Raw genomic sequence first — 26,059 nt, 5'->3', positions numbered from 1 at the left:
GCACAAGACTCTATATTTATAGTTTAGGCTACTTTGGACTGTGATGGCAGCCTGTTCTGTAGTGCAATGAGAGGTGTTTTAAAAAAGCCTGGGTATAAACATGTTTGACGAACTGTTTGTTGCATGCATGGCCGTGTAGTGGTGGCATACCTTATTTAATCACAGACTGACTGTGAATACCAATTATTCCACTTGAAAAATTAAGATATAATTTTATACCTGTTTATTTTCATTTTGTTATTTATTTATTTATTTTATTTTTTTGTATTAATGTGCAAAACCTTGACAAACTCTGATGACCTTTGAACCTGATTACGTCTACCAAGTTCCCGCCATCATTTCAGTTTTCAGAGCACGACGTTCGAAATTCTTCCCTTTCACTGGATCTCGTCATCCTGAGCTGGTCACGCGTCTCGTCGCTGTTCCCAAAGTCACAATTTCAGACGCTTCCTAAAAGTAAGTCTTCAAAAATGTTATGTAGATTAACCCAATATGCTTAAGGAGGGTGCCACTTATATACATATAAACCGATGCAGTCTCTTATTTATATTTTTTGTTCAATAAAACGCTCGACGTTTTTACTTCGCACCAGACCCACATGGCATGGCGTGGTCTGTGGTGCCACATGGTTAGCTAAACTGGTTAGCGCATTGCAGGTTGACTAGTAAGTAGTCTTATTAAAAGCCAATAATGCTGCAAATTTGAAATACGCTGACTTAAAAGTTGCATGAACGCTCTTAAGTAGATGAGTTGCTCATGGAAGAAGGGTAATGCGGAATTAACAAGATTTGTTCGAATAACATTTCATTCCTATTATACTAAGTGGGTTAATTTCCCCATTTACCCTTTCCCCCTTTTAAGTCAACTTAATGGGATGCTAGCAACCATGATGAGGAAAAGAAAATGTGCCGCGAGTTCGTCAAAGATGTGCGAATGCATTGCGTCTCAAACAAGATTAGCGGTAGCTGTTTAGCAACCTTGCGTGAGCACATGTTAGCGTGCATGTGGCATTGGGAGTTTTCCGTTTCGTAAAATTTGGTCTCTGAAATTAACCATTTGAATGCGTATTCTTTGTCTCGGTAGAGATAAATGGTATGACATTGAGATTAATTGGCGTTGGCTCATTTTCTGAGAAAAACATGAATTGCAACGGTGTTGAAGAAGAGACGGAGGGGGAAATGTGTGGAAGTAGGTGCAGGTGTTTTGGGGCCCACCAGCTGTTGCAATTATCTTGCGCATGTTTGTTTGCACACTAACACCACCTTACGAGGATTTTTTTTTCTTTTTAAATGCGCAGAGGGACACTTCTTACATCATACTTTATGGGGAAGTAATTGTATTTAATTAATGGTTTTCTTGTGTTGGTCTGTCTTTTTTTTAGTACACTTTGATCATTAAAAATGGGCGACGAGTGGGACGAGGTATGTAACATTTCAAGGTGGTAAACCATTGTGCCGATGTTGTAGTTTAACAGCATGTCCCCGATCCTAAATGAATAAATACATGAATCTTTTCATTGTTTTTTTACACCTCGTTGAGGGGTTTTGTGTAATTGTGTATTCTTACATGTTCAGGGAGAGACGACCACAACATCAACCTTCGGTGAGTTAGCTTTGTTACAGATTAATCTTAAAGGTACACTGTGTAATATTTGTGTAGTCTACTTCATGCTGCCCATTCTCTAATGTCAGTTCTACCTTTTCATGACTATTTACCACCACCACCATCAAATACTAAGTATTCGTTATGACTGGGAAAATTGCATTCTTCATGTATGAAAAAAAAAAGGGGGGGGGGTCTTCTCCATACTGAATTTTGAATTTTAAGAAATGCACATTTTTACCTGAAACCTTCTGTACTTTGGTCATACTAGTAAATATACGTTTAATAATTAGTAAATATTCACGAAAATGTCAAATTTGACATTAGACAGTTGTAATACCTACTGGCTACCATCCTACACATTGATCCTTAAATGACCGTTGCACCTGAGAACTTTGCATGCATATGCATTTTTGGTGGATTGTGCTGTGATTGAGTTGGACATGGGATTGTTTTGTGTAGCACTTGAATGCATTATAGGTCTGATAGTTATTGTATCGTATTTCTTTATAGGAAGTGGAGGGGGCTCCTCATGGAACAGCGGGCCGAAGAACAGCTTTGGCTCAAAAAATGGTACAAGCACTTACATTTCAATCGAATGATTATCCACATTAAATAAATGTCAGCCCGTTAATATAAAATGTCCTGTCTTGCTAGACAACGAGGGGAGTTCCTGGAACAGTGGAGGCGGTGGCTTTGGAGGAAGAGGAGGAGGCAGAGGTAAACACCTTCTGACGGTTGCGCTGCTGCAAATCTGCCAACTCGTGACTGACCAGTTAGTTACTCCAAGTTCATGTGTAGAGGCAGTGCTGGCTGCACATGAGAAGCATATTGACCCATACTGCGATCCAAATTCATATTTCACACCAGATGCGTGATTTTAATGTAATGATTTGATTTAGTACTGCTATTGTTAAGGCCATAGTGTTGGTGTGGAATACAATATCTTCAACCATGGAGGGTAGTGGCTCAAATTACATATTAGTGCGGGCGGGCTGACATCACTTGTTTTGGGCTGTCACCGCTTTAGAGGTTGCGTTGATTTTGCCATAATTGCGCATCAATTTGATTGACGTTTGCATGCAAGACAAAAGCTATGTTTTCATTCAGTGTTATTGTTGTGAATTTAAATGATAAAATGTGATGCTACAGCCCTTTTAGAACAGCCTCACCACTTCCTGTTGTAATGAACCTGTGCAGGCTTTTTGACTGCAGTTCCGCCAGAATTCCACCAGGGGCAATTGGAGCCCAGGGCCCAATGGAGTTTGACTGCTAAGGGGTCAATTTCACTCAATACTCGAGTGCACAGATTTGACTGTAGTTTTTAAGAATTCAACATGGGTTTGGATCCACAACGTGCTACCATTCTTCCATTTGTATGGAATCATAGACACTTAAAATGTGTGGCTCTAAAAAAAACCTCTGAAACTTTTCTCTAAAAAAAAACTGAAACTTTTCTTTTAGTCTTCATCAGAAAAAAATTCAGATTACTGTAGAAGAATGTATATCTTGATAAGGGCACTTTGAGGGGAATAGCTCCATAGGACTATGATTCTGATCTCCAAAAACTGAGCATCCCCCATGGAAAGAGTGAGACAGCACTCAAAACCACCTTATTCTGAAACCGAAAATACACTGAGAGGCCTGAAACAGTGACCAATATGGTCTTCATTGAAAAATGTGTTGATCAGGGTTCCCGCGGGTTATTAAAAATATTAAAAAGGCATTGAATTTAGTTATCCAGCATTAAGAGCATTAATAGCATTGAATTAGCTGTTAAAAGTCTGGAATTTTTTTCACTGCGGCATTAAATTTTCAAAAAACATTTCAGTGTGCAACCTAAAGGACGAAGTTTTTTTTTTCATAATGAAGATGACGCACAGAACGTCAATACCCATGATTCGTTGTAGAACGCTACTGTAAACACAAATCTAGAGTGCAGCGGCGTCATTTTTTGATGAGGTGAGGTGAAGAATGGGAAAGTGCCGGTTTAACCCCAAGTGGCTGCAGGATCCAAAATACTTTTGGGTAAAATCTGTGCCGAATGACCGCGAGGCGTGCTGCACACTATGCAAGAAAACGTTTACGCTGGGCTTTTTTCATAATGAAGATGACGCACAGAACGTCCATTCGTTGCACTGTAAACACGTGCACAAACGTTGAGTGCTGCAGCGACAAAGGGAAGTGTAGCATTAACAATTATCTATCCTCGACGTAGCGCACAAGTATTTTTTCCACTAACCAGCAAAGTTTTATTTGTGCCGTCCAAGCACCAGTTGAACTCGAGAAGCAGGTTGTGATCAAAGCCACCCCCCCTTTATATTTATTTCATTGTGTTCATGCAAACAGTGGAGAACTGACGTTGTGGAATGTTACCGGTTTTCTTGGGGTATTCTTTTTAAGGCTATTGAACGTTGTGAAGCAAACTTAAGGAGCAATCAGAAATCCACCGCTGTCATTTGTAGCCATTTCAATTTCATGACAAAGCTGTGTTACAAACGCAATTAGGCTACTTGGCGAGACAGCCTATCGATTGGTCGCAACTAGTAGATGTATCACCAACGACCACCGACATTAATTAACACACTCTTGCCTAAAAGCGTTAGCAGAAAACAAGGCGACGTCATGCAACATTTAGCCTCTTTTTAAAATCTTGCATTGAATTTTTGAGGTGGCCAATAATAACCACAGACGCGTAACCGCGGTTAAATCACACACTGGTTAGGGTGCACTCCACACACCAACGCGTGGGCACGCTATACCTGTTGGTAGCAAACTTGACTCGTATCAAATCCCGTCTCTGAACTATTTCCCCTTGCTGTTCGGAAAAAAGACGACTACTTAGTTGATCTTGTTTTAATCGATGCGCTGCTAAACCAGGAGACCTGACCCATCTATGAATAGGGGGGCTCACGGCGCATTTCCTTACTGAATCATGCTCAGATAATGCATACTTCCCAGAATTGCGCATGGTGAAAAATTGTAAACAAGCATGGACGCATGCATGGTCTTATCGGATAATCATTATTGTGGCCATTCGACTATGGCAGTGCTATTCTCAAATACCTGTAAAACACTACATTAAGGGGGATCATTACTTGCACAACTAGCCCTATGACCAATAACTTGTTGACTCAAAAAATGAGTGGGTTATTGTCAGTTTAACGCTCAAATTGTAAATGGTACATTTAAATGTAGGCAATTATGCTTTTTGAACGTCATTATAATGGAGTGAAGAAAAACGATCAGGCCTAATTATTAGGCCCAACAACAATAATAATGGTCTACTCCAATTTAGTCTGATAGGTTTACATTATATTGGCTAATACATGTTGAAAGACAGATAGGCCTACTGTATGAATATAGGTTACAGTACATGTGCAAATTATGATTAGGCCTATGATTGGTCTACTTCATCCTAGAAAATGTCAATAGCCTATAAAAAACAGCAAATGTTCCAATTCTTTCTGTGTTTGGCTGATCGGTGATCATCACAGCAAGTCGGTAATCTGCAATTAACAAATAAATAGTGCTTTTGAAGCAGCTTTTGAATTCAATTCTGGGGTTTGTTTAAGTAAATAAATCTGAGATGCTACAATGCAACTTTGCATGTGTTTTAATTGTATTTTCCATAAATGTACATTCTTGTGCCAAACAGAGAGGTAATCTCTTAAGAAGTAATGAGGTTTGAATTTGATACGCGCTTTCTTAATTGAATTTCGTTCAATATTATTGAAATAATGGGTGCGATAAAAGTATTAAATTTTATGTGAACATGCATTAAAAAAGGTCTTAAAAGCATTGAATTTAGGTTTAACAATCCTGGGGGAACCCTGTTGATGCCTAAAGCTAGTACACACAGTGTTGAGGGCAGCATTTTGCTTTCACTTTCATCTTGAGGGCCCAGCTACTGCAAACTCTGCCTGTTACTGTAAAATGACTAACACGTGATTCACATTTTCCTTATCAGGCCGAGGAGGTGGAGGAGGGGGATTTGGCCGCTCAGGTGAGTTAGTGTTCCGTTTGTGTATAAAAATGTATTAAACCAATATTCCAAAGTTCAGTTAAGAATTCTGTTGGCTCAAAACAAGTTCATCCTGGCAGATCCTGTGTGGATGGATACCAGATAGACGAGGCTATCTTTCCTTTTGACTGCATGTTTATTGACTGGATATTTGCCACACAGTTGAAACCATAATGATGATGGAATAGTGGAACTTCTGGTGAAAGTGAGCACCCTTTAGGCAACCAGCGTTGTGGGTGTGGCATCACATGAAATAAATATTTTCATTTTGTCTCGCAGGCGGTGACGAGAATGGATTCGGGGGCGGCGGCTCCAGCTTTGAGGCGAGGCCAGGAGACTGGACCTGCCCAGACAGGTAGAGGGCGCTGTTTACACACACACACACACACACACACACACACAGAGGAGGAGACTGGCACTGTCCCAACAGGTAGAGGGCGCTGATTACATGCAGATGTGCACCACACACTAGAGGTCTGCGCGGGACTGAATTCCCTTCCCGCACACTCCCGCCAGTTTCTGTTATGCTCGCACCCGCATACTAAATATAATATTAAGTACCGCTCCCGCCCGCATATGTTATGACTTATCCTGCTCCCGCACTGCTAAAATCCCGCATTTTTCACCAAGTGGTTTTTTTTTGCTTTCATTGTGCCCCGAGATCCCCTTCCAATGTGTGAACTGATGATTGCACAAAAGGTCTACGCCGTTAACAGAAAGCCTAAAACAAGTGCAATGCCATGTGTGCCGCACCCCTCGCTTCACTTCGTGATGAGTAAAGTGCGTGTGACTGAAGAGCAGGCGGTGCGTAGCCTATTTCAGGAAGAGCGTCCTAAAACCTCGGCCGGTCATGATACGGGAAGAATAGTGTTGGTGATGGTGCTGGTGCCATAGGCTATTTGAACTTAACTGAGGTATTTGAACTTAAGGGGGTGTTGTGTTTGTGTAGCATAGTGTTAATTGAAGTAGGCCTACGTGGAGCTGTGGCTGATGTTAATTTATTAACATGAAAACAGGCTGCATGACTCAGCGAATAGCCTACATCTTGATCAGGAACCCACGCGCACTTGACAGGTGTTCATCTTACTTAGTAATTAAATGACCACAGTTCCACGAGTAGGGTACCTGTTATATGGAACGGGGGTTACGTTTAACTGTCGCTTAGTACAGAGTAAATCAAGCGCGCAATATGGTTTTACGTGGAGCACGTTGTGCAAAGTAGCCCACATTCCCTGTCGTGTTTGTGTAGCCTAATATTAATAAAAGTATGCCTACTCCTGGAGCTGTGGCTGATGTTAATTAAGACGAAAATAGGCTACATGACACAGCGAATAGATCTCGATCAGGAACCCACGCTCACACTTGACAGGTGTTTTCATCTTAGTAATTAAATGACCAGTTCCACGAGTAGGCTACCTGTTTTAAATTTAACAGGGGGTTAGGTTGCGTTTAACTGTCGTAGCTACAAAGTAAATCAAGCGCGCAATATGGTTTTACCTGGAGCGCGTTGTGTAAAGCAGCCCTCATTCCCCGACCGCAGCAGGGTTGGCTAGTGGCCTCTGTGATAGTGCCCAGTTAGCTTGTGATTTGTTTTGCCAAGAGTGAAAGCTCCGTAATGTCATAACTACGAGGTTGTTCTGGGTTTGGTTTTAAATTCTTCTCATTTGATTTTAACTCAGCAGCGGAACATTGCAACTGTTTGGGACTCACGGTCGATAATAGAGTTCTGGAAACATTCGGTGTCATGAAGTGGCCTAGATATTTTGCTGTCAATTTAATATCCTTGTGGGGCATTTGCGGGACTGTTGTAATTAAGATGGCAGCAGTCAGCGTTGTTGAAGATTGCATCCCCATCTCCATCTGGGGTTTGTCGGGCGTGCGCTCATGCCGGCGTTATTGAGCTTGCACAGTTATGTTGACTATGTTCATGTCATGAATGGACGGCTACCAAACGTCATCCTAATTAATAGCATAAGCTACGAAGGCTTAAGAAAATTCGTTAATTGGGCAGGTGCGTTAAATATCCAGGAGACATAAAAAAAACACAACTATGCTATGAGATGTAATATGGGAGAGAATCTTCAGTGCACGATGGAGACAACTGATAGAATAAGCATGCTATATAAAAAAAATAATTTTTTAAAAATGTAATGCAAATGCACTTAGCGGGATTCCAGAGAACATTATCTAGTCTCGCTCCCGCGACCACACTTCTCTATTCCTGCCCGCTTCCGCAAGAAACTGTCAAATATTGCCCCACGCCGCATGCTTTTGCACTGCTTCCCGAGAGTCCCGCGGGACTCCTGCCCCGCTGCAGGCCTCTACCACACACACACACACACACAACCCAAAGAAACGCATAAATATTCAGTTTTTCCTGAGGTCCCTCATCTGTGTGTGTCTTCCTCAGCTCCTGTGGCAAAAATAACTTTGCTCGTCGTACGGAGTGTCACAAGTGTGGCACAGCCAAGCCTGAAGACAGCTTTGGAGGAGGTATGTAGAACACACACACACACACACACACACACACACACACACACACACACACACACACACACACACACACACACACACACCTCATGAAGCCTGGAGACAGTTTTGGAGGAGGTACACTACCGGTCAAAAGTTTGGGGTCACCACACTTTCCTCCCACAATGCTTCTTTCTGACAGTTAAGCTTATTCCTTTTCAATTTCAGTTCTGGTATAAAGTCAGTGTATATAGCTATTGTTCCCTGAATTTAATGCATGCAACAAATAAGCAATTTGATGTTGGAAAAAGTAACTGTACCTTCACTAACGTAGTGTCTAGTCTGGTGTACAAAGTGTTGACTCCTTTGGCATTAATAATAGCCAGTTGCGGTTCTACAGATTTCATTCCCGGGATGAGATGAGGTCCAGAATTGCCCATGAGCTCTATGAGCCCCATGCATGCAAAAGTTGATGTCTGCTCCTGTCATTCCATACAATGCTAGGTGATATACACATTTGAAAGAGGAGAATCTACGCTTTACAGCGATGTATGGCACTGGCTTGCACATTAAAATATCACTGAGACAATGGATCGTGCATTCATAAGTATGTTCATTCTGATGGCCAGAAAATCATGCAGCTACTTTGAATTGAATTTGTGGACGAAGTGGTAACTCAAATGTCATACACCTACCATTGGAAAGGGCAGACACGGAGCTTTCCAATAGTTCCATACATTCTTTGATAAACCAAATAAATTGACTAAAACATGTATTTCTATGTAATAAATGGGTGAAAAAGCTTAGTTAGATTTAGCTCTTCTGTCCAGTTTAACCAATTTTTATGGGTAATCAAACCTTTTTTCACTTGTGGCTGTTCAGTACTTTCCATTATTCAATTTCAAGCTATTTAAAATATGTTTGACTTGAATTGCAAACAAGTATCTGGAAAAATTAAGGTTACTCCAAACTTTTGAATGGTAGTGAATGTACATCACGCACATGCCTCATCATGCCTGGGGACAGCTTTGGAGGAGGTGATGTGGGTGCGTGTTGAGAGGAGATCGGTCAGGCCAATAACCCTTTGGTCACCACTTTCTATACAAATTGAGTTCAAGTCCTTAAACGTTGTATTGTTCGAGAAGTGGTGTCTCTTGCCTTCCACTTCATTAATGCTACATTTCCTGTGAACCCCAGGTGGAGACGGTGAAGGAAGAGGGGGCTTTCGCGGTAGAGGAGGCCGAGGCAAGTTCTCCCATGGTCTTAACGCACAACTCTACAGGGTTACTCATGTTGAGGGTTATTTGGCTTTAAAAAAAACAAAACAAAAAGCAGTGAGTTGATGAAGTATCAGCGTCTGTGCCTTAACGTGACATTGAGAAGATGAGGCCATTTTATGTGCTTTTTATCTGAATACAAAATGTCCCTTAACTTTTGAGAGTAGTGTATATGTTAACATGGCGGCATAAATGACCTTTTGGGAAATTATGCTGTGAACATGCATCCAAGTAGGCTATTTACAATCAGAATGCAAGCATTCCTCTTGGCTGCTGCAGCTGTCCCCTAACTGTATTTTTGGTTACCATAATGTTACCTGAAGTTAATCTACAAATTGGCGCCAATTGCCTTGTCGTTGCCCAAATTGCTTTAACTGCCAGCTTGTCTATACAAAGTTCTTGTCGCGTTCTGTGGGTTTGTTAGATGATCAAAACTAAAATAAAATCTGTATTTACAGGTGGAGGTCGAGGAGGATTTAGAGATTCCAACAACAATGGTATCCATGTTTATACTTACAGCAGTTGCATCAAATTTAAGTTAAAATTAGTCAGATCGATGATGTGCTTTGTAATATTTGGTTATCAAATGTTTTTTTGTCTTGATTGTTTTGCAGATGGGGATGATGATGGAGGTGATGGTGAGGGTTTTTTTTGTTTTATTTTAAGTTTCCTTCAGTCATGATGAGTGCTGCTCAATTTAAATAGATCTTCCATGTTGCCTTTTTATCCGACTATGGTGCTTCAAATACTTGCTTTAGCATGTACTTAATGGCACTGACATTTTTGACCTGAATTTGTGCGCAGGCTTCAAAAGTGACTTTGGCGGTAGGGGCCGAGGACGTGGGGGCCGAGGAGGAGGACGTGGTGGCTTCCGAGGTGAATAATAGCCAATGGGATTAGTGCCAACTTGAGCTCGTTATAAGCCTTCCATTACGGTGTTGATGTGTGCCTTTTCTTAGTTATACACATTTGACTTTATTTTAATCTATTACCCGTACTGGGTGACTGACTTTCTTGGGAGTAAAAACCCTTTTGAGAAGTTACTGGTGCCAACAAGGACGTTGTGACTGTGACTGGTAGTGTTTTGTTGTTGTTGTTTTTTCTCGGTTGCAATGAAATGTTAATGTCTGCATACATGTTTCAGATGGCGGAGACGACGATGGATTCTCCAGTGGTGGAGGTATGTTGGTTACTGAGGTCCACACTTCAGTTTGCTCATCACGCGTGGACAAACAGCTTGTCTTCTATTAACTGATCACTAATTTGTTTATAATCTTGACTTCAGCTTTCAGGGATAGAGATGTCAATTCCTTCCGGAGAGGTGACTGACTCAAGTCTTAAACTCTTGAGGAACAGCTGCTGTTCCTTCCTGTGTAGTGCATGGGTTGGCAACTATTCACTGGCTGGTTTTGGTGGTGTTTGAATTGGGCGACATTCACATTGCCATGTTTGAAATGGTGGTGGCAAATTTTTTTTTTTTTTGCATTTAGCTCGATGGATTCCTTTTTCCATTCCTTTTGCAGTGTCTGTCGTGTCTTACCCCTGCTCAAGCACAAGGGAGGACGTGAGTCCGCATACTGGAATGCACCTCCTGACTTGTCTGACCCACAGACCTATAACCTAGACTGGCAATGGTCCTTGAAATTTTTGGATTAATCAGATCCCCAGATTCAGTTCACCATCTTGGTGAAGACCCCCGTAATCACAGACTTGTACGTAATGAAGTCATCATTCCATAAGTAAATTTAACTTCAAAATGTGTTTGAAAGAATGTGATACTTCGTTTGCCGCATGTGTTGTGTATCTATAATATGTAACACATCATACAATACAACAGCATAATGTTCTACGATGTCAATGTCGGAAAAGACGAGTGTCATATCTTTCTGTCTGGGCTCGTGATGTTGCTAGGTTAGTGTCTTCTGGGAAGCTTGCACAGTCAGCTTCACTGTTAGTGGTGTGGATCGGCACTGCCCTAACGATCCGATTCGATCACGATTCGGGAGGTAGTGATTCGATTCGATTCTATATGACCCGATTCAGTTCTACAATGCATTGCAATGCATTACACTTCTACTGAAAGAAAAGCAAATGTTTAATCAGTCATGATGAGGCAATACAAGTAGTCAGATACTGACTGATACAGAAAACAGCCAATAAATTGTTGCTCAGTATCAGTCGTGCGATGTTTTGAAGTGTTTTTATTTAATTTAACATTCATTTGCTCCCGAAATATCCATGGAAGTAATTGAAACTTAAAAAATTGCCGGATTGATTCTGGAACTTGCCGGATCTGGATCGTCCATGCCCCGGATCGATTCGGATCGCCGAATCGATCATTGTTGACACCACTATTCACTGTATATAGGTGTGTATATTTCTTAAATAACCTGTACGTTTTCATAGTTGTCAATAACTCCCAGTAAAGTGTATCAAATAAGTTGTATACACACAAGCATGACCGATTCAGTATCACAAAATCTCAAACTGTAAGGTGCATTGCTGCAACGAAAAGTCTCGGCAGGGTTGCCAGATGAGATGATTGTGTGCCCTTTTCTACCCGAAGACCGCCTTCCTAAATGGCCCGATTTGGCAGAAACCGCCCAATCTGGCATAACCGCTCAACTTCTGGGTCTCTAATAAAACGTTCGGTGGTAGTGAGGGTGATTCCTTTCCTGGAGTGATAATATATTACAATTTGTCAATCTGACAGAAAATGATTGAAATCCACTTTAACGTTCCTATGGCTCACAGCTCTGATAGTCTTCACTAGGATGTCTGTGGGAAGAGCTGTTGGAGGGGGGGAAAAACCCAAGATGGCTGCGCCCTGTCAATCCAAAATTCTGCTACTGCCTTGAACTGACCATTGCTGGTCTAGGTTAGTATAGGTCTGTGGTCTGACCCATGGAGGTAGTATAAGAACTGGAGAGTGAATAAGTCCCGCCTCAAATCATTTCAATGGTTAATGCTAGGCTAGTGAATTCAGCCAAAATTGAATGAATTTTTCAGCTTCCGTTTCCGCAGACAGTTTACTCAGCTAATTAGGTGCCACGTAATTGTCTGACTTACGGTTAGTTATATGAAAGACGGTCATTGGATGCATGGAGGTGCCCAACCCACAGAACTGTAAAGGTTGCGCACCCACCAATCATCTGGAGCGAAGTGGATGTCGGAAATGCGAAAATGGTGACTTGCTAATCAGCGAAGCTAACCAGCCAAATCCTGCCCCCCTGGTCTGACCCCTGTCTCTGCTTCCTGTTTAGGGTTTGGAGGTGGTGGAGGTGGCAACGTGAAGCCAGGAGACTGGACCTGCCCAGACAGGTAGAGGGTGCTATTTACACCACACACACACACACACACACACACACACACACACACACACACACGAGACTGGCACTGTCCCAACAGATAGAGGGCGCTGTTTACATGCAGATGTGCACCACACACACAAATCCCAAAGAAACGCATAAATATTCAGTTTTTCCTGAGGTCCTTCATCTTAGTGTGTGTCTTCCTCAGCTCCTGTGGAAACAGTAACTTTGCTCGTCGTACGGAGTGTCACAAGTGTGGCACAGCCAAGCCTGCAGACATCGGTAATGGTGAAGGAGGAGGAGGGGAGGATGGAGGTAAGTATTCCATTTGAATTGTAGGTCATGTGTAAATTGTGTGTTGTCCCAGTCTGTGGGGGGAGGATCTCAACAGAAGTAGAGGCCAAAAATGGCTTTTGAGGCTTAATTTACCACAGCCAGTCAATGGCTAGCCTTCTATAACCCCATAGTGTGGTCTCTAGCCTCAGTTGCCACATTCAGGCCTGACAGTCATTTGAATCTTGGATCCTCGATGCAGAGTCCCAGGCAGGGAGTGTCAGTTTTACATTAAAATGTAATATTGCATTACACTTGCTCAACCACCGCTTTTATCGAAATCCACTTAGTTATTTTTCAGCACAGAGTATTGGTTACAATCCCAGGAGCGGTGTGGGATTGTGGACCTTGGTCAACAGCACTTCAGCCATAATGTGAGAGCGGTAGTGGAGGGATGGGATTTGAAACGGCAACCTTCCGATTAGGGGTGGGCGATATGGCAAAAATGTTGTATCACGATTTTTTAACATGAAATCACGATTTCGATTTTTTATCACGATCTTCCATCCAAAAAATAAAAACAACAAAAAACAACTTTTATATACTTGCAATTTGTAATTTGCAGTCAATAAAATGTTAACACACTGATGATACTCTCATAAAGTGTACAATTGGAATACAATAATGTAAAGAATAAAGTTAAGACAACAACACAAGTGAGAAAACATCACTCTGATACTGATAATAAACATCCTCACTGCAAGACGATCTATACGATTTCTCCACTTTGGCAGATTCGAGACGATATTTTACTCAATATCACGATTCACGATATAATATCGTCATATCGCCCACCCCTACTTCCGATCCATGAAGCCCATATCTTTAACTAGTAGGCCATGGCTGCCCCTGTCTTGATCCTAATGTGTGCATCTGCCCCACAGCTCCAAAGGTTCCCATCTACTTTCCTCCCCCACCTCCTGAGGAGGAGGAGGCCATTTTCAATAAGTTTGCGACTGGCATCAACTTTGATAAGTACGACGACATTTTGGTGGATGTAAGTGGAAGCAATCCACCGCCAGCTATAATGGTGAGTCTGACGCCCCAAATTGTCTTTCCTGCCTAATGTTGAATTTGTGTAGACGGCATCACCAAGAATGCTTTTTTGTCTAATGGCTGACTTCACTGGAATAAGTTGGCTGGTACTTTCATACTTGTCACGTTTGTACATTTTGTTCTGACACTTTGGGTAAAGGGAAGGAAGCCAAGTTGCGGTGGTGTGAAGTTATCTTTATCTGTCCTTCGTGTTTCAATCTTCCACCTCCACCCCTTGCTCCATCCCTTTGCCTCCTTTCATCTCTCCATCTGTCTCTCCTTCCCTCTCTTGTTTCCATTGCAGACTTTTGAAGAAGCCAAGCTGTGTGAGTCCCTGATCAGGAACGTCAGCAAGTCGGGCTATGTGAAGCCCACCCCTGTTCAGAAATATGGCATCCCCATCGTGCGTGGCGGCAGGGACCTCATGGCCTGTGCACAGACAGGCTCTGGGAAAACCGTGAGTATTTTACGTAGTCGTTCTGGGTTGTGTGCGCACTCTGGCTCTTTTGTCTAGCACACGCAAAAAGTGTTCAGACGGTTGAAGGTGGGTCTGCAAACTGTCAAATAAGCTCCAAAAATGTAACTTTTTAAGTCTCACAGCTCCCTCGTATATAGTGGACTATACAATGAATGGTACTTACTGCAAGTTTCACCATGACTCCCAGCTTACAGAAATCACTATTACACGAGGGAGCAGATAAGAACAACTTGTCACTTGAGCAAGTGTGACCAGACTCGCCCAGTTAAACACCTATACTATAGTCCTCACAGTGTGTGTGAATCATGGCTGTAAACACATGAACTAGCCAGAAAATGGACACAGTGTTGCTTACAAATAGTCCAGGGACATCTCCACTTATTTCCGGTCATCCTACATGAGCAACAATACAATGCAGTAAATTAAATATATCTGAAAGTATCAATACACGTTTAAAAGGTTAACCTCAAGTTTAGACCCTGTTATAAAATAAACTGCTGTTTTTTTCTGAAACCTGCAGCCATTCAGTTCTCTGGTAGATGAAGATGGGAGGGAAGTGACTGGTGTGATAAGCAGCACATGCTGCCAACTCCACTTCCTCCCACAAGGATATCTTGATCTGCCTTTATGATTAAAAACTGCTAAGGCCAGTGTTAATTCATTTATTTATTTATTTTTAAAAAAGCTCCACCTGAAAAGATTTTGATCTTTTTAAAACGTGTATTGATACAACTTGTGTTTTTGACAAGGCCATACCTGCCTTAACCCTCTAGCTACCATAACGGCCGTGAACGTCCGGCTGGATCTGTACCAGAACGGCCGCGGCCGGCCGGAATATTTTCATATGAAAATACGGCTGAACGGCCGTCATCATGCAGTTTTTCCAGCTTTTAAACACTTCAGCTCAATATTAGAGACCCTCCTCGATATACTTTCAGTATAAAAACTATATGTTTATATTATATTCTTTTTCAGTATTTAGATTTCATTACGAGATGCGCCGCTTTATGCGATTTGGCAATCTGCCGTCAATTCGAATGACGGCCGTCCGAGATTGGATGGCTACAAACACAACCATTCTGTTTCTACAACCAATATACACTAAATATGAAAACTTCCAACCCTCTGAGATCTATTTTCATGGTCAACAGCACATGTTTATGACCATTTAGGCTGTTTTTGATCATGTTGTTTTATTGGGCTTATGAGATGGTGTTCAACTGTGAGTTCTGCCATGGTCCTAAATAGCAAACACAACTGTCCAGCCGATGTCTACACGCTACATATTAAAAATGTAAACTGTCTTCGGCGTGTTTTCAGAGTCAAACCATATGTTGGTATCCAACTATCTTAGTTTCCTGGAACAACAGCGACAGCTCTGCGTAATCAGCGCATCTGGAAGCGCAGCATGATAGGCTACTCATTTTGCGTGTCAGCTTTGGCAAAGCAGTCAAGGACTGTTACTACTCCACGTGTCCTTCATAACAATGTGCGTGAAGACGTTGAGTTGAATGCTAACGTCCAATAATAACCTACCAACGTGGTGTTTGTAGCACTTCAATTCCGTATTACTCGGTGATGCCTGGCACGTCTTACCTGTGCCAAATTGGGAGGGGAAACCTCCTTACAGCTCCATTCATGTCCTGTCTGCTATCGTGGACACTTCTACGGTTATCCTTACACGTCTTTGGCATGGTTTAGTTCAAACATTATTAGCTAGTGTAGTCCATTACAGTCATACCGCTTGAAACCGCTTGAAAACAGGACTTTTGGGTGAACGACATTTGTTGTCGTCACATGATCATTGTTCAACTTTGACCCTGGATGCATGGATGGATAGACGAAGGATAGATAGATAGATGGATAGAGAGATCGATAGATAGATAGATAGGCCTAAATATATAGATATATAGATGGATAGGCCTAGATAATATCGGATTTTATCACATTTTTATCATTTAATCCACATCAAAGGCACTCTATGGGAATACTGAACAATTAATTATCCATAAATGATATACCATTTGAAAGTGTGTTTTCTCTACTTTAATATGAAAGTAACTCGTAATTGACACTTCATGTCTTTTCAAGTTATTTGACATTATTTAAAATATGACCAAAATGTCAATTTTTCCTCAGAATTCTTGGTAGAATTCCGGCCTATTCAAAAAAAATTCTGGTAGCTAGAGGGTTAATATCTTAATACAAATTTACTTCAAAATATTTTGACAGGTTAAGTTAATTTTTGTTTTTAGAAATGTGTAATTGTATGCAGAAAAAGTAAATGTTGGAGTCATCATGGTGTAAGCATCTAAGCTGCAGTCCTATAGCAACCATGCACCTTTAGGAGACCAGAACTTCTGCTACTTAGTTTGCACTGGTGACACATGGTATGGTTATCTTGGTTCCCTTATTGAAAATCTTTGATGTAACCAAAAGCTCCTTCCTGTTCTGTCTTGCCACCCGAGGCTGCCTTCCTGCCGCCCATCCTGGAGATTCTGAAAGAAGTCCATATAAGATAGTGTAATTGTATGTTTGGTCATTTTCTGAACAGTTTCAAAGAAACTGATCATTTCATGTCAACACAACTAACCAAAAGCTCCTTGTCTTGTCATGTCATGTGCCGCCCTAGGCTGCATTCCTGCCGCACATCCTGGAGATTCTGAAAAAAATATTGTTTTCAGAAATGTATGTAGTGTTGACCTTGAATGTCCACAGTTGTTCTGAAAGTGACCAAAAGCTCCTTCTTGTGTTGTCATGTCTTGTCCCCCCCAGGCTGCATTCCTGCTGCCCATCCTGCAGACCCTGATGGCTGACGGGGTGGCGGCCAGTGCCTTCAGTGAGCAGCAGGAGCCGGAGGCCATCATCGTGGCCCCCACGCGAGAGCTCATCAACCAGATATACCTTGAGGCGCGCAAGTTTGCCCATGGGTATGAGAAACCGCACTCACGCATAACTAATTCCTGCTTTACACTGTAGCCTGTATTGCATGATGCTTATTGTGTGGTGCGTTTTAGGGGAGTTGAAGGGGTGCACGTTTGCCCATGGGTGCAACATGCACACCGACCATAAGACTGTTACCCCGAACTGCATTACATTGCACCAATTAGTTGTTTTGTTTAATGGTAGTTAACAGCCTTCAACTTTCTAGAAATGCATTTTTAGCTGCAGAACTTAAAGTAGGCCTACTTTGGTCAGACTAGTAAATATCAGTTCAATACTGATATTAACAAAAAGATAGCATTTGGCAGTAGGTAGCACCGGTGCAGTGAGCTGCATAGTAACACAATTAAATGGATTTAAAAGGAAGCTCGTCGTGCTCTGCAACTATAACCACTCCTCGGCTGCTGTTATAACAACACATTGTTGATAGTTTTGATGAAGATATTTTGGAAAAGTCAAATGGTCTTTTGTCACTCTATTGGCAAATCTGTTTAAATCTCCTGCGGTAAGCTGACATTCGTTAAGCCAGTGAGACAGGCTCCGACTTTGTCCGTTTGTGCGGTCTGATTTGTCTGTTTAAAAACTATGGCAAAACTCTTGTTTGATATTTGCATGTAAACTTTTGTTTGAACAGAAGGCTCAATGCAGGGTAAGGTTTTAAGTTTTTGAAAGTACCTGTGTATGTGTAAACAGCGTGTCAGCTGGCCATGTCCAAACTGGGGTGGCGGCAGCTTGCACAACACCGCAGAAGTTAGGCCGCATGTGTCGCCATGGCGTTTTTGTAAATGGTTGTCCCTGATGGCTTGTTTCCGCATACAAATCTTCAATGTCAAGGTGTGTCACTACCGTCCCTTTGATCTGCTTGTTGGAAATGTTTCACGTTATCTGACAAGCTCCGTTTTGCAAAAGTTAAAAAAAAAAAAAAATCATTGGGCAGATTTGCATGGGACATCAATGTAATGTAGACACAAATGTTCCACAAGCTCTACATGTTTGGCATTTCATGGTATGTCTGCTATACCTTGCAGAATGTTTTGCCAGACTAAATGTGAGATTAAATGTGAATATTAAGTCTGGCCCCGATCAATGAGACGTCAGAAGATGGTTTGAAAGCAACAGGTTGTTCCCATCAGTAGTGTCTGGATGCAAAGCGGGTAGGGTTTTGGTCAGACAGTTGGCCTGTAGGCACAAAGATTCAAAAATCTCCTGCATTGATTGGTCCGCCAGTTTTAGGGCCTTTTATGGATGTGTGAAGCAGCCTCTTCCCCTAACAGACCTGACCAAAGATTGGCTTGCGTTTCTGCAGAATGTAGATGTGCACCCAATGGTGGTGTATAGGGGCATCTGGGTTGCCTATGTGTGCACCCTGTATAGAGCATTAACACTATCGTGAAATGGTTTGAATCTGATCTACTGTAGAATATGCATGTTGACGGACACTGTTGACTTGTGCTCCTGCAGAACGTGTGTGCGCCCGGTGGTGGTGTACGGCGGTATCAGTGTTAGCTACACCATCAGAGAAGTCTGCAGAGGCTGCAATGTGCTCTGCGGCACCCCAGGAAGACTCATGGACCTTATTGGGAAAGAGAAGGTTTGTCAATAACTGTATTGGATTTGCTGCTTTGTCGATGATTCAAAGTACGTGAGAACTTGCCGTCACAAGGTTGGTGGTATTAAGCACAGCGTATTTAACGTTGACCACAAATTTGCACGAGACTATTAGCTCGAACCACTTTCATCTAATTGTTTGCCAAAAGTTAAGCGTTTGTGGTGGCTTGTAGTCCCACACCCCTTAAAAGTTTGCACTACACCCCACTTAAACTCCTCCTTACCCAATACCTGTGATGAAACGCACTGTATTGTCAGACTGGATGAGAGGTTCCGTTGGCCCATTGTTTCTGGGTTCTACTGTCACAATGGGGTGGGGAATCTCCCATTAGGCAGACCGGAACCTGGCCATGTTAAGTGCCCACAGCAACCTATTAATTACTTTGGCATATCTCCATAATACTCCTAGAATCTCCAGTATTGTGTTTGGGCGTTGCAGGTGGGGCTGAGCAAGCTGCGCTACCATGTTCATTGCATTGTTTTTCGGTGGTTGCAGGTGGGGCTGAGCAAGGTGCGCTACCTTGTTCTGGACGAGGCAGACCGCATGTTGGACATGGGCTTCGAGCCGGAGATGCGCAAGCTGGTGGGCTCCCCAGGGATGCCCCCCAAGGAGCAGAGGCAAACCCTCATGTTCAGCGCCACCTACCCGGAGGAGATCCAAAGGTTTGTCCCATTTGGTGGTTTGGTTTTCCTGAAAGCCGGCTTGGAGTATAATTAGCCTTAAACATCAGCTACAACTGGAATTACGTTTTCAAGACTTATGAAATATGGTCAAACTGTTATGTTAATTACACTCAAAGCCGCCTTTCAGGCAAACCACCAACATCAAACACCAAATTCATCAAAGAAATATTATTAGACGTTATTCCAGTTGTAGCTGATGTCGCAACCTGTCAGTTCATCTTATTACAGACTTTCTTAAGTCATCAAAAAGTGTGCTATCCTTAGCAAGACGACAGGTGCCTTCTGAGGCAATGGCCTTTTTCATGTGACATCAGGCTGAACCCAAGTCAAATGTTACAAGGATGAGCTCATATCATTGGTGTTTCATCAGTTCTCGTGCCTAGTCATGGAAACAGTCGGCTACCATTGAGTTATTTGGGTTCTTAAAAAAAGCGAAATGTGGTGACAATGCAAAACGTTCACATGCTGTAAAATGCAAATGTGTTTTGGCAGTCATCTCCCTCTGCAACACTTATGATTGTGGCTTGTGTTAGAAACTTTGCCCTTACAGTACAGTTATTGTCATAGATCTTTGGTATATTTTGTAAAAGATCTGATAGAAACGTTGCCCTTTATAATAGTGACTTGCAAACGGCATACAATTTAAGTAGTTTTTATTTGTTACAAGCTGAGAGTTGTTTTCTTGGTTCCCTGTGTGGCGCCCATGTCCTTATTTAATGCCTTTCTTCTATGTATCTTGTGTCGGTTTTCTGTGTGGCTCATGCCGTTATTCATGCCTTTCTTCTATGGATTTTGTGTCGATCCTGTGTGTCAGGATGGCTGCTGACTTCCTGAAGACGGACTACCTGTTCCTGGCGGTGGGTGTTGTGGGCGGGGCCTGCAGTGATGTGGAGCAGCAGGTGCTGGAGGTGAACCAGTTCTCCAAGAGGGACCAGCTGTTGGAGCTCCTCAAGGCAACAGGTGAGACCGACCTCCGCTCCTCTCCAAGGATGCTTATGTGCCAAAGACTTTCGTAAATTTGTACTGAATCATTTCATTGTTCGTGCATGGAAAAATATACAAAGCTGCAAATTCACCAGACATCAATGCTTGCATAAATGGAGTTTTACGCACATTCTTGTGATGACTGCTCATTAATTAAGCCTCACATCAAATGAATCTGTCGTCCTCTACTGTGGTGTCTTGCCTCGTTGCCCTATATCTGAAGAAAAAAAGGCCGGGGGCCACAGGAAAGTCCTCGAGGGCAAAGATTAATGCCTTTAATCCATACAAAACTGCCAGTGGACGTTATGCATGTCCTTTTCCCTTCCCATCGAAATTGCAATGCATTGAAGGAAGTTTCATGCTGTGATGCTTATTTGGCCAATCTCAAAATAGCCGTGCTGGCCTTGATGGGCACACCCACTGTATGTGGTTCAGCTATGAACAGCCAACTAAAAGCTGTTTTGCATATCCAACCTATTGTCATCAGAACCATTAGCAATATGCAACTATGCAAAATTTAGTGCATTTTTAGACCCTTTATATCCTCATCGCTGTATACTCAGTGCTTGATGGCTTCATGGTCTGTTTGTTTTTCCATATGCTTTTTATGTCTCGATCAATTGCCCTTTTGGGGATGATTTGGTTGAAAAGTTGTTGCTGTATTAAACATGCGTTGCGGTGGTACAAGCAGGGCTGAAAGAATGTACAAGGGGCCATCTTAACAATGGACAACTATTCAACTACGTAAGTAGTTGGTGCATGTGTGTTCAGGCTCTCAAAATATGATAAATCTACACATGCCCCCTCTTTTTTTTTCCCACACAGGAACTGAACGTACCATGGTGTTTGTGGAAACGAAGCGCAAGGCCGACTTCATAGCTACATATCTCTGTCAGGAGAAGTTGCCCACAACTAGCATTCATGGGTGAGTTCAACACTTTGATGGCTTTGTGGGGTCTCCTATTGTAATTTACCATAAATCTTTCTTAATGGCTCATCTCTTGAGGTCAACATATATGCTGATACTGAAGCAAGGTTTAGAAACAATGATGTAAAAAAGTAAAATTGCATCCAAGTAGGCCACAAGTCAAAAGTGTGTAGTTCTGGCAACTTGGCTTGTTTTGGTGACATTGAAGTTTGGTCGTGTTTTTTGCCTGTGGTTCCAGTGATCGGGAGCAGCGGGAGCGCGAGCAGGCGTTGGCTGACTTCCGGACGGGCAAGTGTCCCATCCTGGTGGCTACGTCGGTTGCCGCCAGAGGCCTGGACATCGAGCATGTGCAGCACGTGGTTAACTTTGACCTCCCCAACAACATTGACGAGTATGTGCACCGCATCGGCAGGACCGGGCGCTGCGGCAACACGGGACGTGCCGTCTCGTTCTTTGACCCAGAGGCTGACACTCAGCTGGCACGCTCCCTTGTCAAGGTCCTTTCAGGGGTGAGTGGCGCGCACACACGCACCTTTGGTGTGGTCTTCCTGGCTTAAAAACACTTAAATGGGCAAGGTGGGACTCTGCCTCAAAATTGCGGGCTGAGCTTTTTTTTTTCCTTTTTTTAAGTAAGGGTTAACGTTCGGCAAGAAGGTCGCTACCGTGGAATAGCAGCACGACAGAGAGAATCTTTAGACCCCGACGCGGAGCGGAGGGGTCTTGTTCTCTCTGAAGTGCTGCTATTTCACAAAGCGACCGACTCGCCGAAAGTTAACCCGCTTATTATATGGATATACTTAAATGATTCACACATGCGGGGTCATTTCTTTAGACCTATTTAATGTTAAGATTGTTGCTGCGCAAAACAAAACAGTGCCGTTGTGGAACACCGCTAGGTAGGCTAGCCAGGACAACAGGTGTTGTCTATCACAGCAGCTGATTAGAGTGACAAAAGACCGGACCCCCTGCGGAGTGATATGAAACATTCGCTTTAGCCACTGACTTGTATACAAGCCAGTGTTGCCATTGACAGCGGTAGCCAGGACAACGGGTGCTGTCTATCACAGCAGCTGATTAGAGTCTTGATGAAAAGTCGCTTTAGCAGTGAAAAGTCTTGTTGCCATTGACAGCGGTCTGTTATAGACCAACCCGTCCGTTATCGAAAAATAACAGACGTCCGAACGTTGGGGAGCCCCGTTGAAATGAATGGAGCATTCGACAGATGACGTCACAACCATATAATAAGGGATAATGATAGTGATGGACTACAATCATTCAGGCGCACAGTTAATGCTTAAATTTCACTTTCCCATCATATCTGGTCATTTAAATGTGTTGGCACATTGTGTTGCATATGACTGAGCTGCGTCATTGGCTTGGGCCTACTCGTACTCCTGTGAAACCAAGTTTCATGTTCAAGTCTTGGTACACTATACATAAATGGTGTATGCGGGCGAACTGTAATGCATACCAAATTATCTTGGGCCGAATAAAATGACTTGGCGAGCCATATTTGCCCCCCTGGGCCTGAGTTCGACACCCCTGTCCCCTGCCCTAACCACTTACCCACTGTGTGTAATGCTACCTTGAAATGAACATGACTCTGGCGTTATGAGTGAGGTGGGAGTAGGTGAAATCCTATGCTGCACGGGTATCAAAATCCTTGGTCCTGCAGGAAATTTGTGTTGGACATTCAAGGAACTGCCCCCCACACACACACAACGCATACCCAACGTGCATTATGTATTCATCTCTCTATACATATGTGCATAGCATTACTAGACAGAAATTTGGTAAATTAAGATATGTGGATGAGAAATTGGACCTGTTCAGAAACTTCAATGTTTTTTTTTTTTCCCTGGTTGCCTCCCTCAGGCCAAGCAGACTGTCCCGGACTGGCTAGAGAAGGTTGCCTTCGGTGCCCACGGGACTACTGGCCACAACCCTCGAGGAGGAGTGTTCGCCTCAACCGACACAAGGAAGGTGAGTGCTTAGGCTGTAATGATAACAAAAATCTTGATACGAACAGTCACTAGTTAAGATTTGATGCACCCCAAGATCTTCAAAAATAAGTCTTTTTGATAGTTTGAAGGTAGAGTAGGTTACAAGAGGCTACTTAATTTTTTAAAAGTTACAAAAAATAATGAATTTGAATATCAATATCATAGTGGTTGTTTTCTAGACTGAGTAACACAGGACTTTGAAAGGCTGCATAGTCAAGATACTGCAGTGCAGATCACTGTCCACATCATAAGACAAAATAAAAATCAAGTCTTCCTCAACCAGCTTTTTTCTGCTTCTACTTTTTATTATTTTTTCGTGACTTTTCAGTGAAGACACTTGACGCAGACAAATCTATGTTGAAGCAAACTTTTTTTTTTTTTTTTTTAAATCTTGTCAGTTGGTTGTCCTACTTCCAGGTCAGATGATTTTGAATGTGCTGTCTTAAACCTACGCCACAATTTTCAGATTAGGATCATGAACATGGCAATCGTGCCTAGATCAAAACGGTGCATAACCCTAACGTATCACAGGGTGTTGTACAGCACGAGATAAGCATGCAAAGTTTTGTTGCACACACAAGTCTAAGTAGGCATGTCATTGAAAAGCAGTGGCATGGTGACATTTGTCATTATTTTGGGTGCATTTTTTCTACTTTGTTATGCTGGACTTTCCAGGGAAGTAGTGGGGGAGTAAAATGGGCAAAGGGTAGGGAATTGACCCTGGCCGGTCTCGAATCTGGTGTCCCCATGGGCAATGTTGCAACAGGAAATGCCCGACATTGACTGGATAGTCTGTGTGCGTCTTTTACTGGGAGCCATGGAAATTGTGTTTTCGGGTCAGGGAAAGTCATGGAATTTTAAGTCTGGCTTGGGATTGGGAACACACACATGCCCACCCACCATCTGCATTAGTCAGTATCCACTTACACTGGTGATCAGTAACCTTGACCTAAGCTGCATATGAAGGGACCTAAATCCTTAGGTCACCAAACCTGGAATGGCATGAATGAGTGCATCTTTTGCTTGTGTGAAGTGTTAAAATCTCTTGGTGTGCTGTTTCTTTCTGTCCGCTAGGGTGGTGGATTCCAGTCAGATAGCCAGGGCTCGGCTCCCGCCTCAGCCGGAGGGGGAGGAGGAGACGACGACGAATGGGAGTGACAAGTTTGCATGTAGTCTTGTTTGGGGGGGGGAGACGCAATTTGTTTTTATGTTCAATATTTTATGTTTGTTTTTATGTTTTTGAAATGTCGCGTCATGGCAATTTTTTATGTTTCTTTTTTTCGTGTTTTGTTTTGTTACTGAAAATGGCAGCCTTTTAAAGGCTTGAAGCAGTTGTGAAGTTAATAATACTCATGCGAATGCAGGGGGTTATTAATCATGGTTTCAGTGCAGATCAAGTAATGGCACCTTTCCCCCTCCACAGCACTGCAAGAGTTGGTGTGAAAAGCCATTTTTATCACTAATAATCAGTGATGGGCAATCTGAATTCAGAAGCTGCAAACAAATGACCTGAATGGCAAGAGAAAAGAATGGCGAGCACTCTATTGGCTTCTCTCCAGGTTAAGGGGTGCGCCTGGTTATTCCTTTTAAGCCTTCACAGACTTAAGAATTATATCCAAAGCATTCTCTGAGTTGAGGTAGTTGGGAGTATTTTAAAACAAGGTTTTACTGCTCCAAATGCTGAATTGAAAAGGTGAAACTAGATGGGCAGTAATGGCCTGTAGCACTTGGCTTCTGAATCCTGGTTGACCATCAATACTACTAACGAGAAGTACACGTGGCTTATGAAGCCATAACCTACAGGTCATTGTAACACAAATATAGCACTAAGTGATTTCTACCCCTTGCATTGAAAATAAAACAAACGCATGACGGCATTTTGAAAGGTTCTGTTGGCGTAGCCTTGTTGGCCAGATGAAGCCTTGTTGCATGGCCCTGGTGGGCTGCTGTGAGGAATAAAAAAAGTGTCAACTTGATGCATGTGTGGTGTCATTTTATTTCATTTGAAGTGAACGTATGCGACTTCGAAAGTCTGTTTTGTTAGGGCTCAGAACTTTGGTCTGTTTTGGGAAGGAGGCGCTGCAGCATCTGGCGCTTTGGGGTTTGGTCACTACAATTGTTGTAAATGGAGATTTTCAAACTTTGAGCAGAGCTACTCAATAGTTTTCAATGTGGAAAATCCCAAGGCATACCACCAACTGAACAGTGAAGTGCGTAATGAAATGCAGCCGCTCAAAGGGTCTGGAATCAAAGAAATTCAGGGGAAGTATTTTAGTTAGTATTGGAATTTAATTATTTTCCAAGTCACATCTTGACACTCACTGGTCAGCGAGTGCATTGGTGAAGGAAACGTATGGGCAGGTTTTTGCTGACAACGTGG

At 42.6% G+C, this 26,059-nt stretch overlaps 1 protein-coding gene across 2 annotated transcripts; it reads left to right on the top strand.

The window, feature by feature from the left end:
- The first annotated feature begins 351 nt into the window (after positions 1–351).
- ddx4 (DEAD (Asp-Glu-Ala-Asp) box polypeptide 4) lies at positions 352–25,655 on the top strand. Of its 2 annotated transcripts, XM_063210432.1 has the most exons (26): positions 352–456; positions 1,382–1,421; positions 1,575–1,602; positions 2,116–2,175; positions 2,260–2,322; positions 5,573–5,608; positions 5,906–5,981; positions 8,037–8,119; positions 9,293–9,340; positions 9,831–9,869; positions 9,987–10,010; positions 10,177–10,248; positions 10,517–10,552; positions 10,658–10,693; positions 12,636–12,693; positions 12,892–12,998; positions 13,901–14,046; positions 14,356–14,508; positions 17,305–17,459; positions 18,934–19,063; positions 19,577–19,743; positions 20,579–20,724; positions 21,574–21,673; positions 21,915–22,185; positions 23,552–23,659; positions 24,754–25,655. In XM_063210432.1, the coding sequence occupies exons 2-26, from the start codon at positions 1,401–1,403 to the stop codon at positions 24,835–24,837; spliced, it is 2,247 nt and encodes a 748-aa protein (XP_063066502.1). In that variant the 5' UTR covers positions 352–456; positions 1,382–1,400; the 3' UTR covers positions 24,838–25,655. The 2 variants fall into 2 exon arrangements, with proteins under 2 accessions (XP_063066502.1, XP_063066503.1); XM_063210433.1 differs by lacking the exon at positions 10,658–10,693 and having other exon boundaries at positions 353–456.
- Positions 25,656–26,059: the final 404 nt, after the last annotated feature.

Source organism: Engraulis encrasicolus, chromosome 11, assembly GCF_034702125.1.
Source record: "Engraulis encrasicolus isolate BLACKSEA-1 chromosome 11, IST_EnEncr_1.0, whole genome shotgun sequence".
Lineage (NCBI taxonomy): Eukaryota > Metazoa > Chordata > Actinopteri > Clupeiformes > Engraulidae > Engraulis > Engraulis encrasicolus.
Note: the sequence above shows the minus strand (reverse complement) of the source record. Positions and strands in the feature narration are given on the sequence as shown.

Bases quoted from the DNA above. Each gene is read 5' to 3' on its own strand.
- ddx4 (XM_063210432.1), top strand. From the start codon at position 1,401: ATGGGCGACGAGTGGGACGAG. The intron at 10,011-10,176 runs GTGAGGGTTTTT...ATTTGTGCGCAG, and splicing joins GGATGATGATGGAGGTGATG to GCTTCAAAAGTGACTTTGGC. The intron at 20,725-21,573 runs GTGAGACCGACC...TTTCCCACACAG, and splicing joins GGAGCTCCTCAAGGCAACAG to GAACTGAACGTACCATGGTG.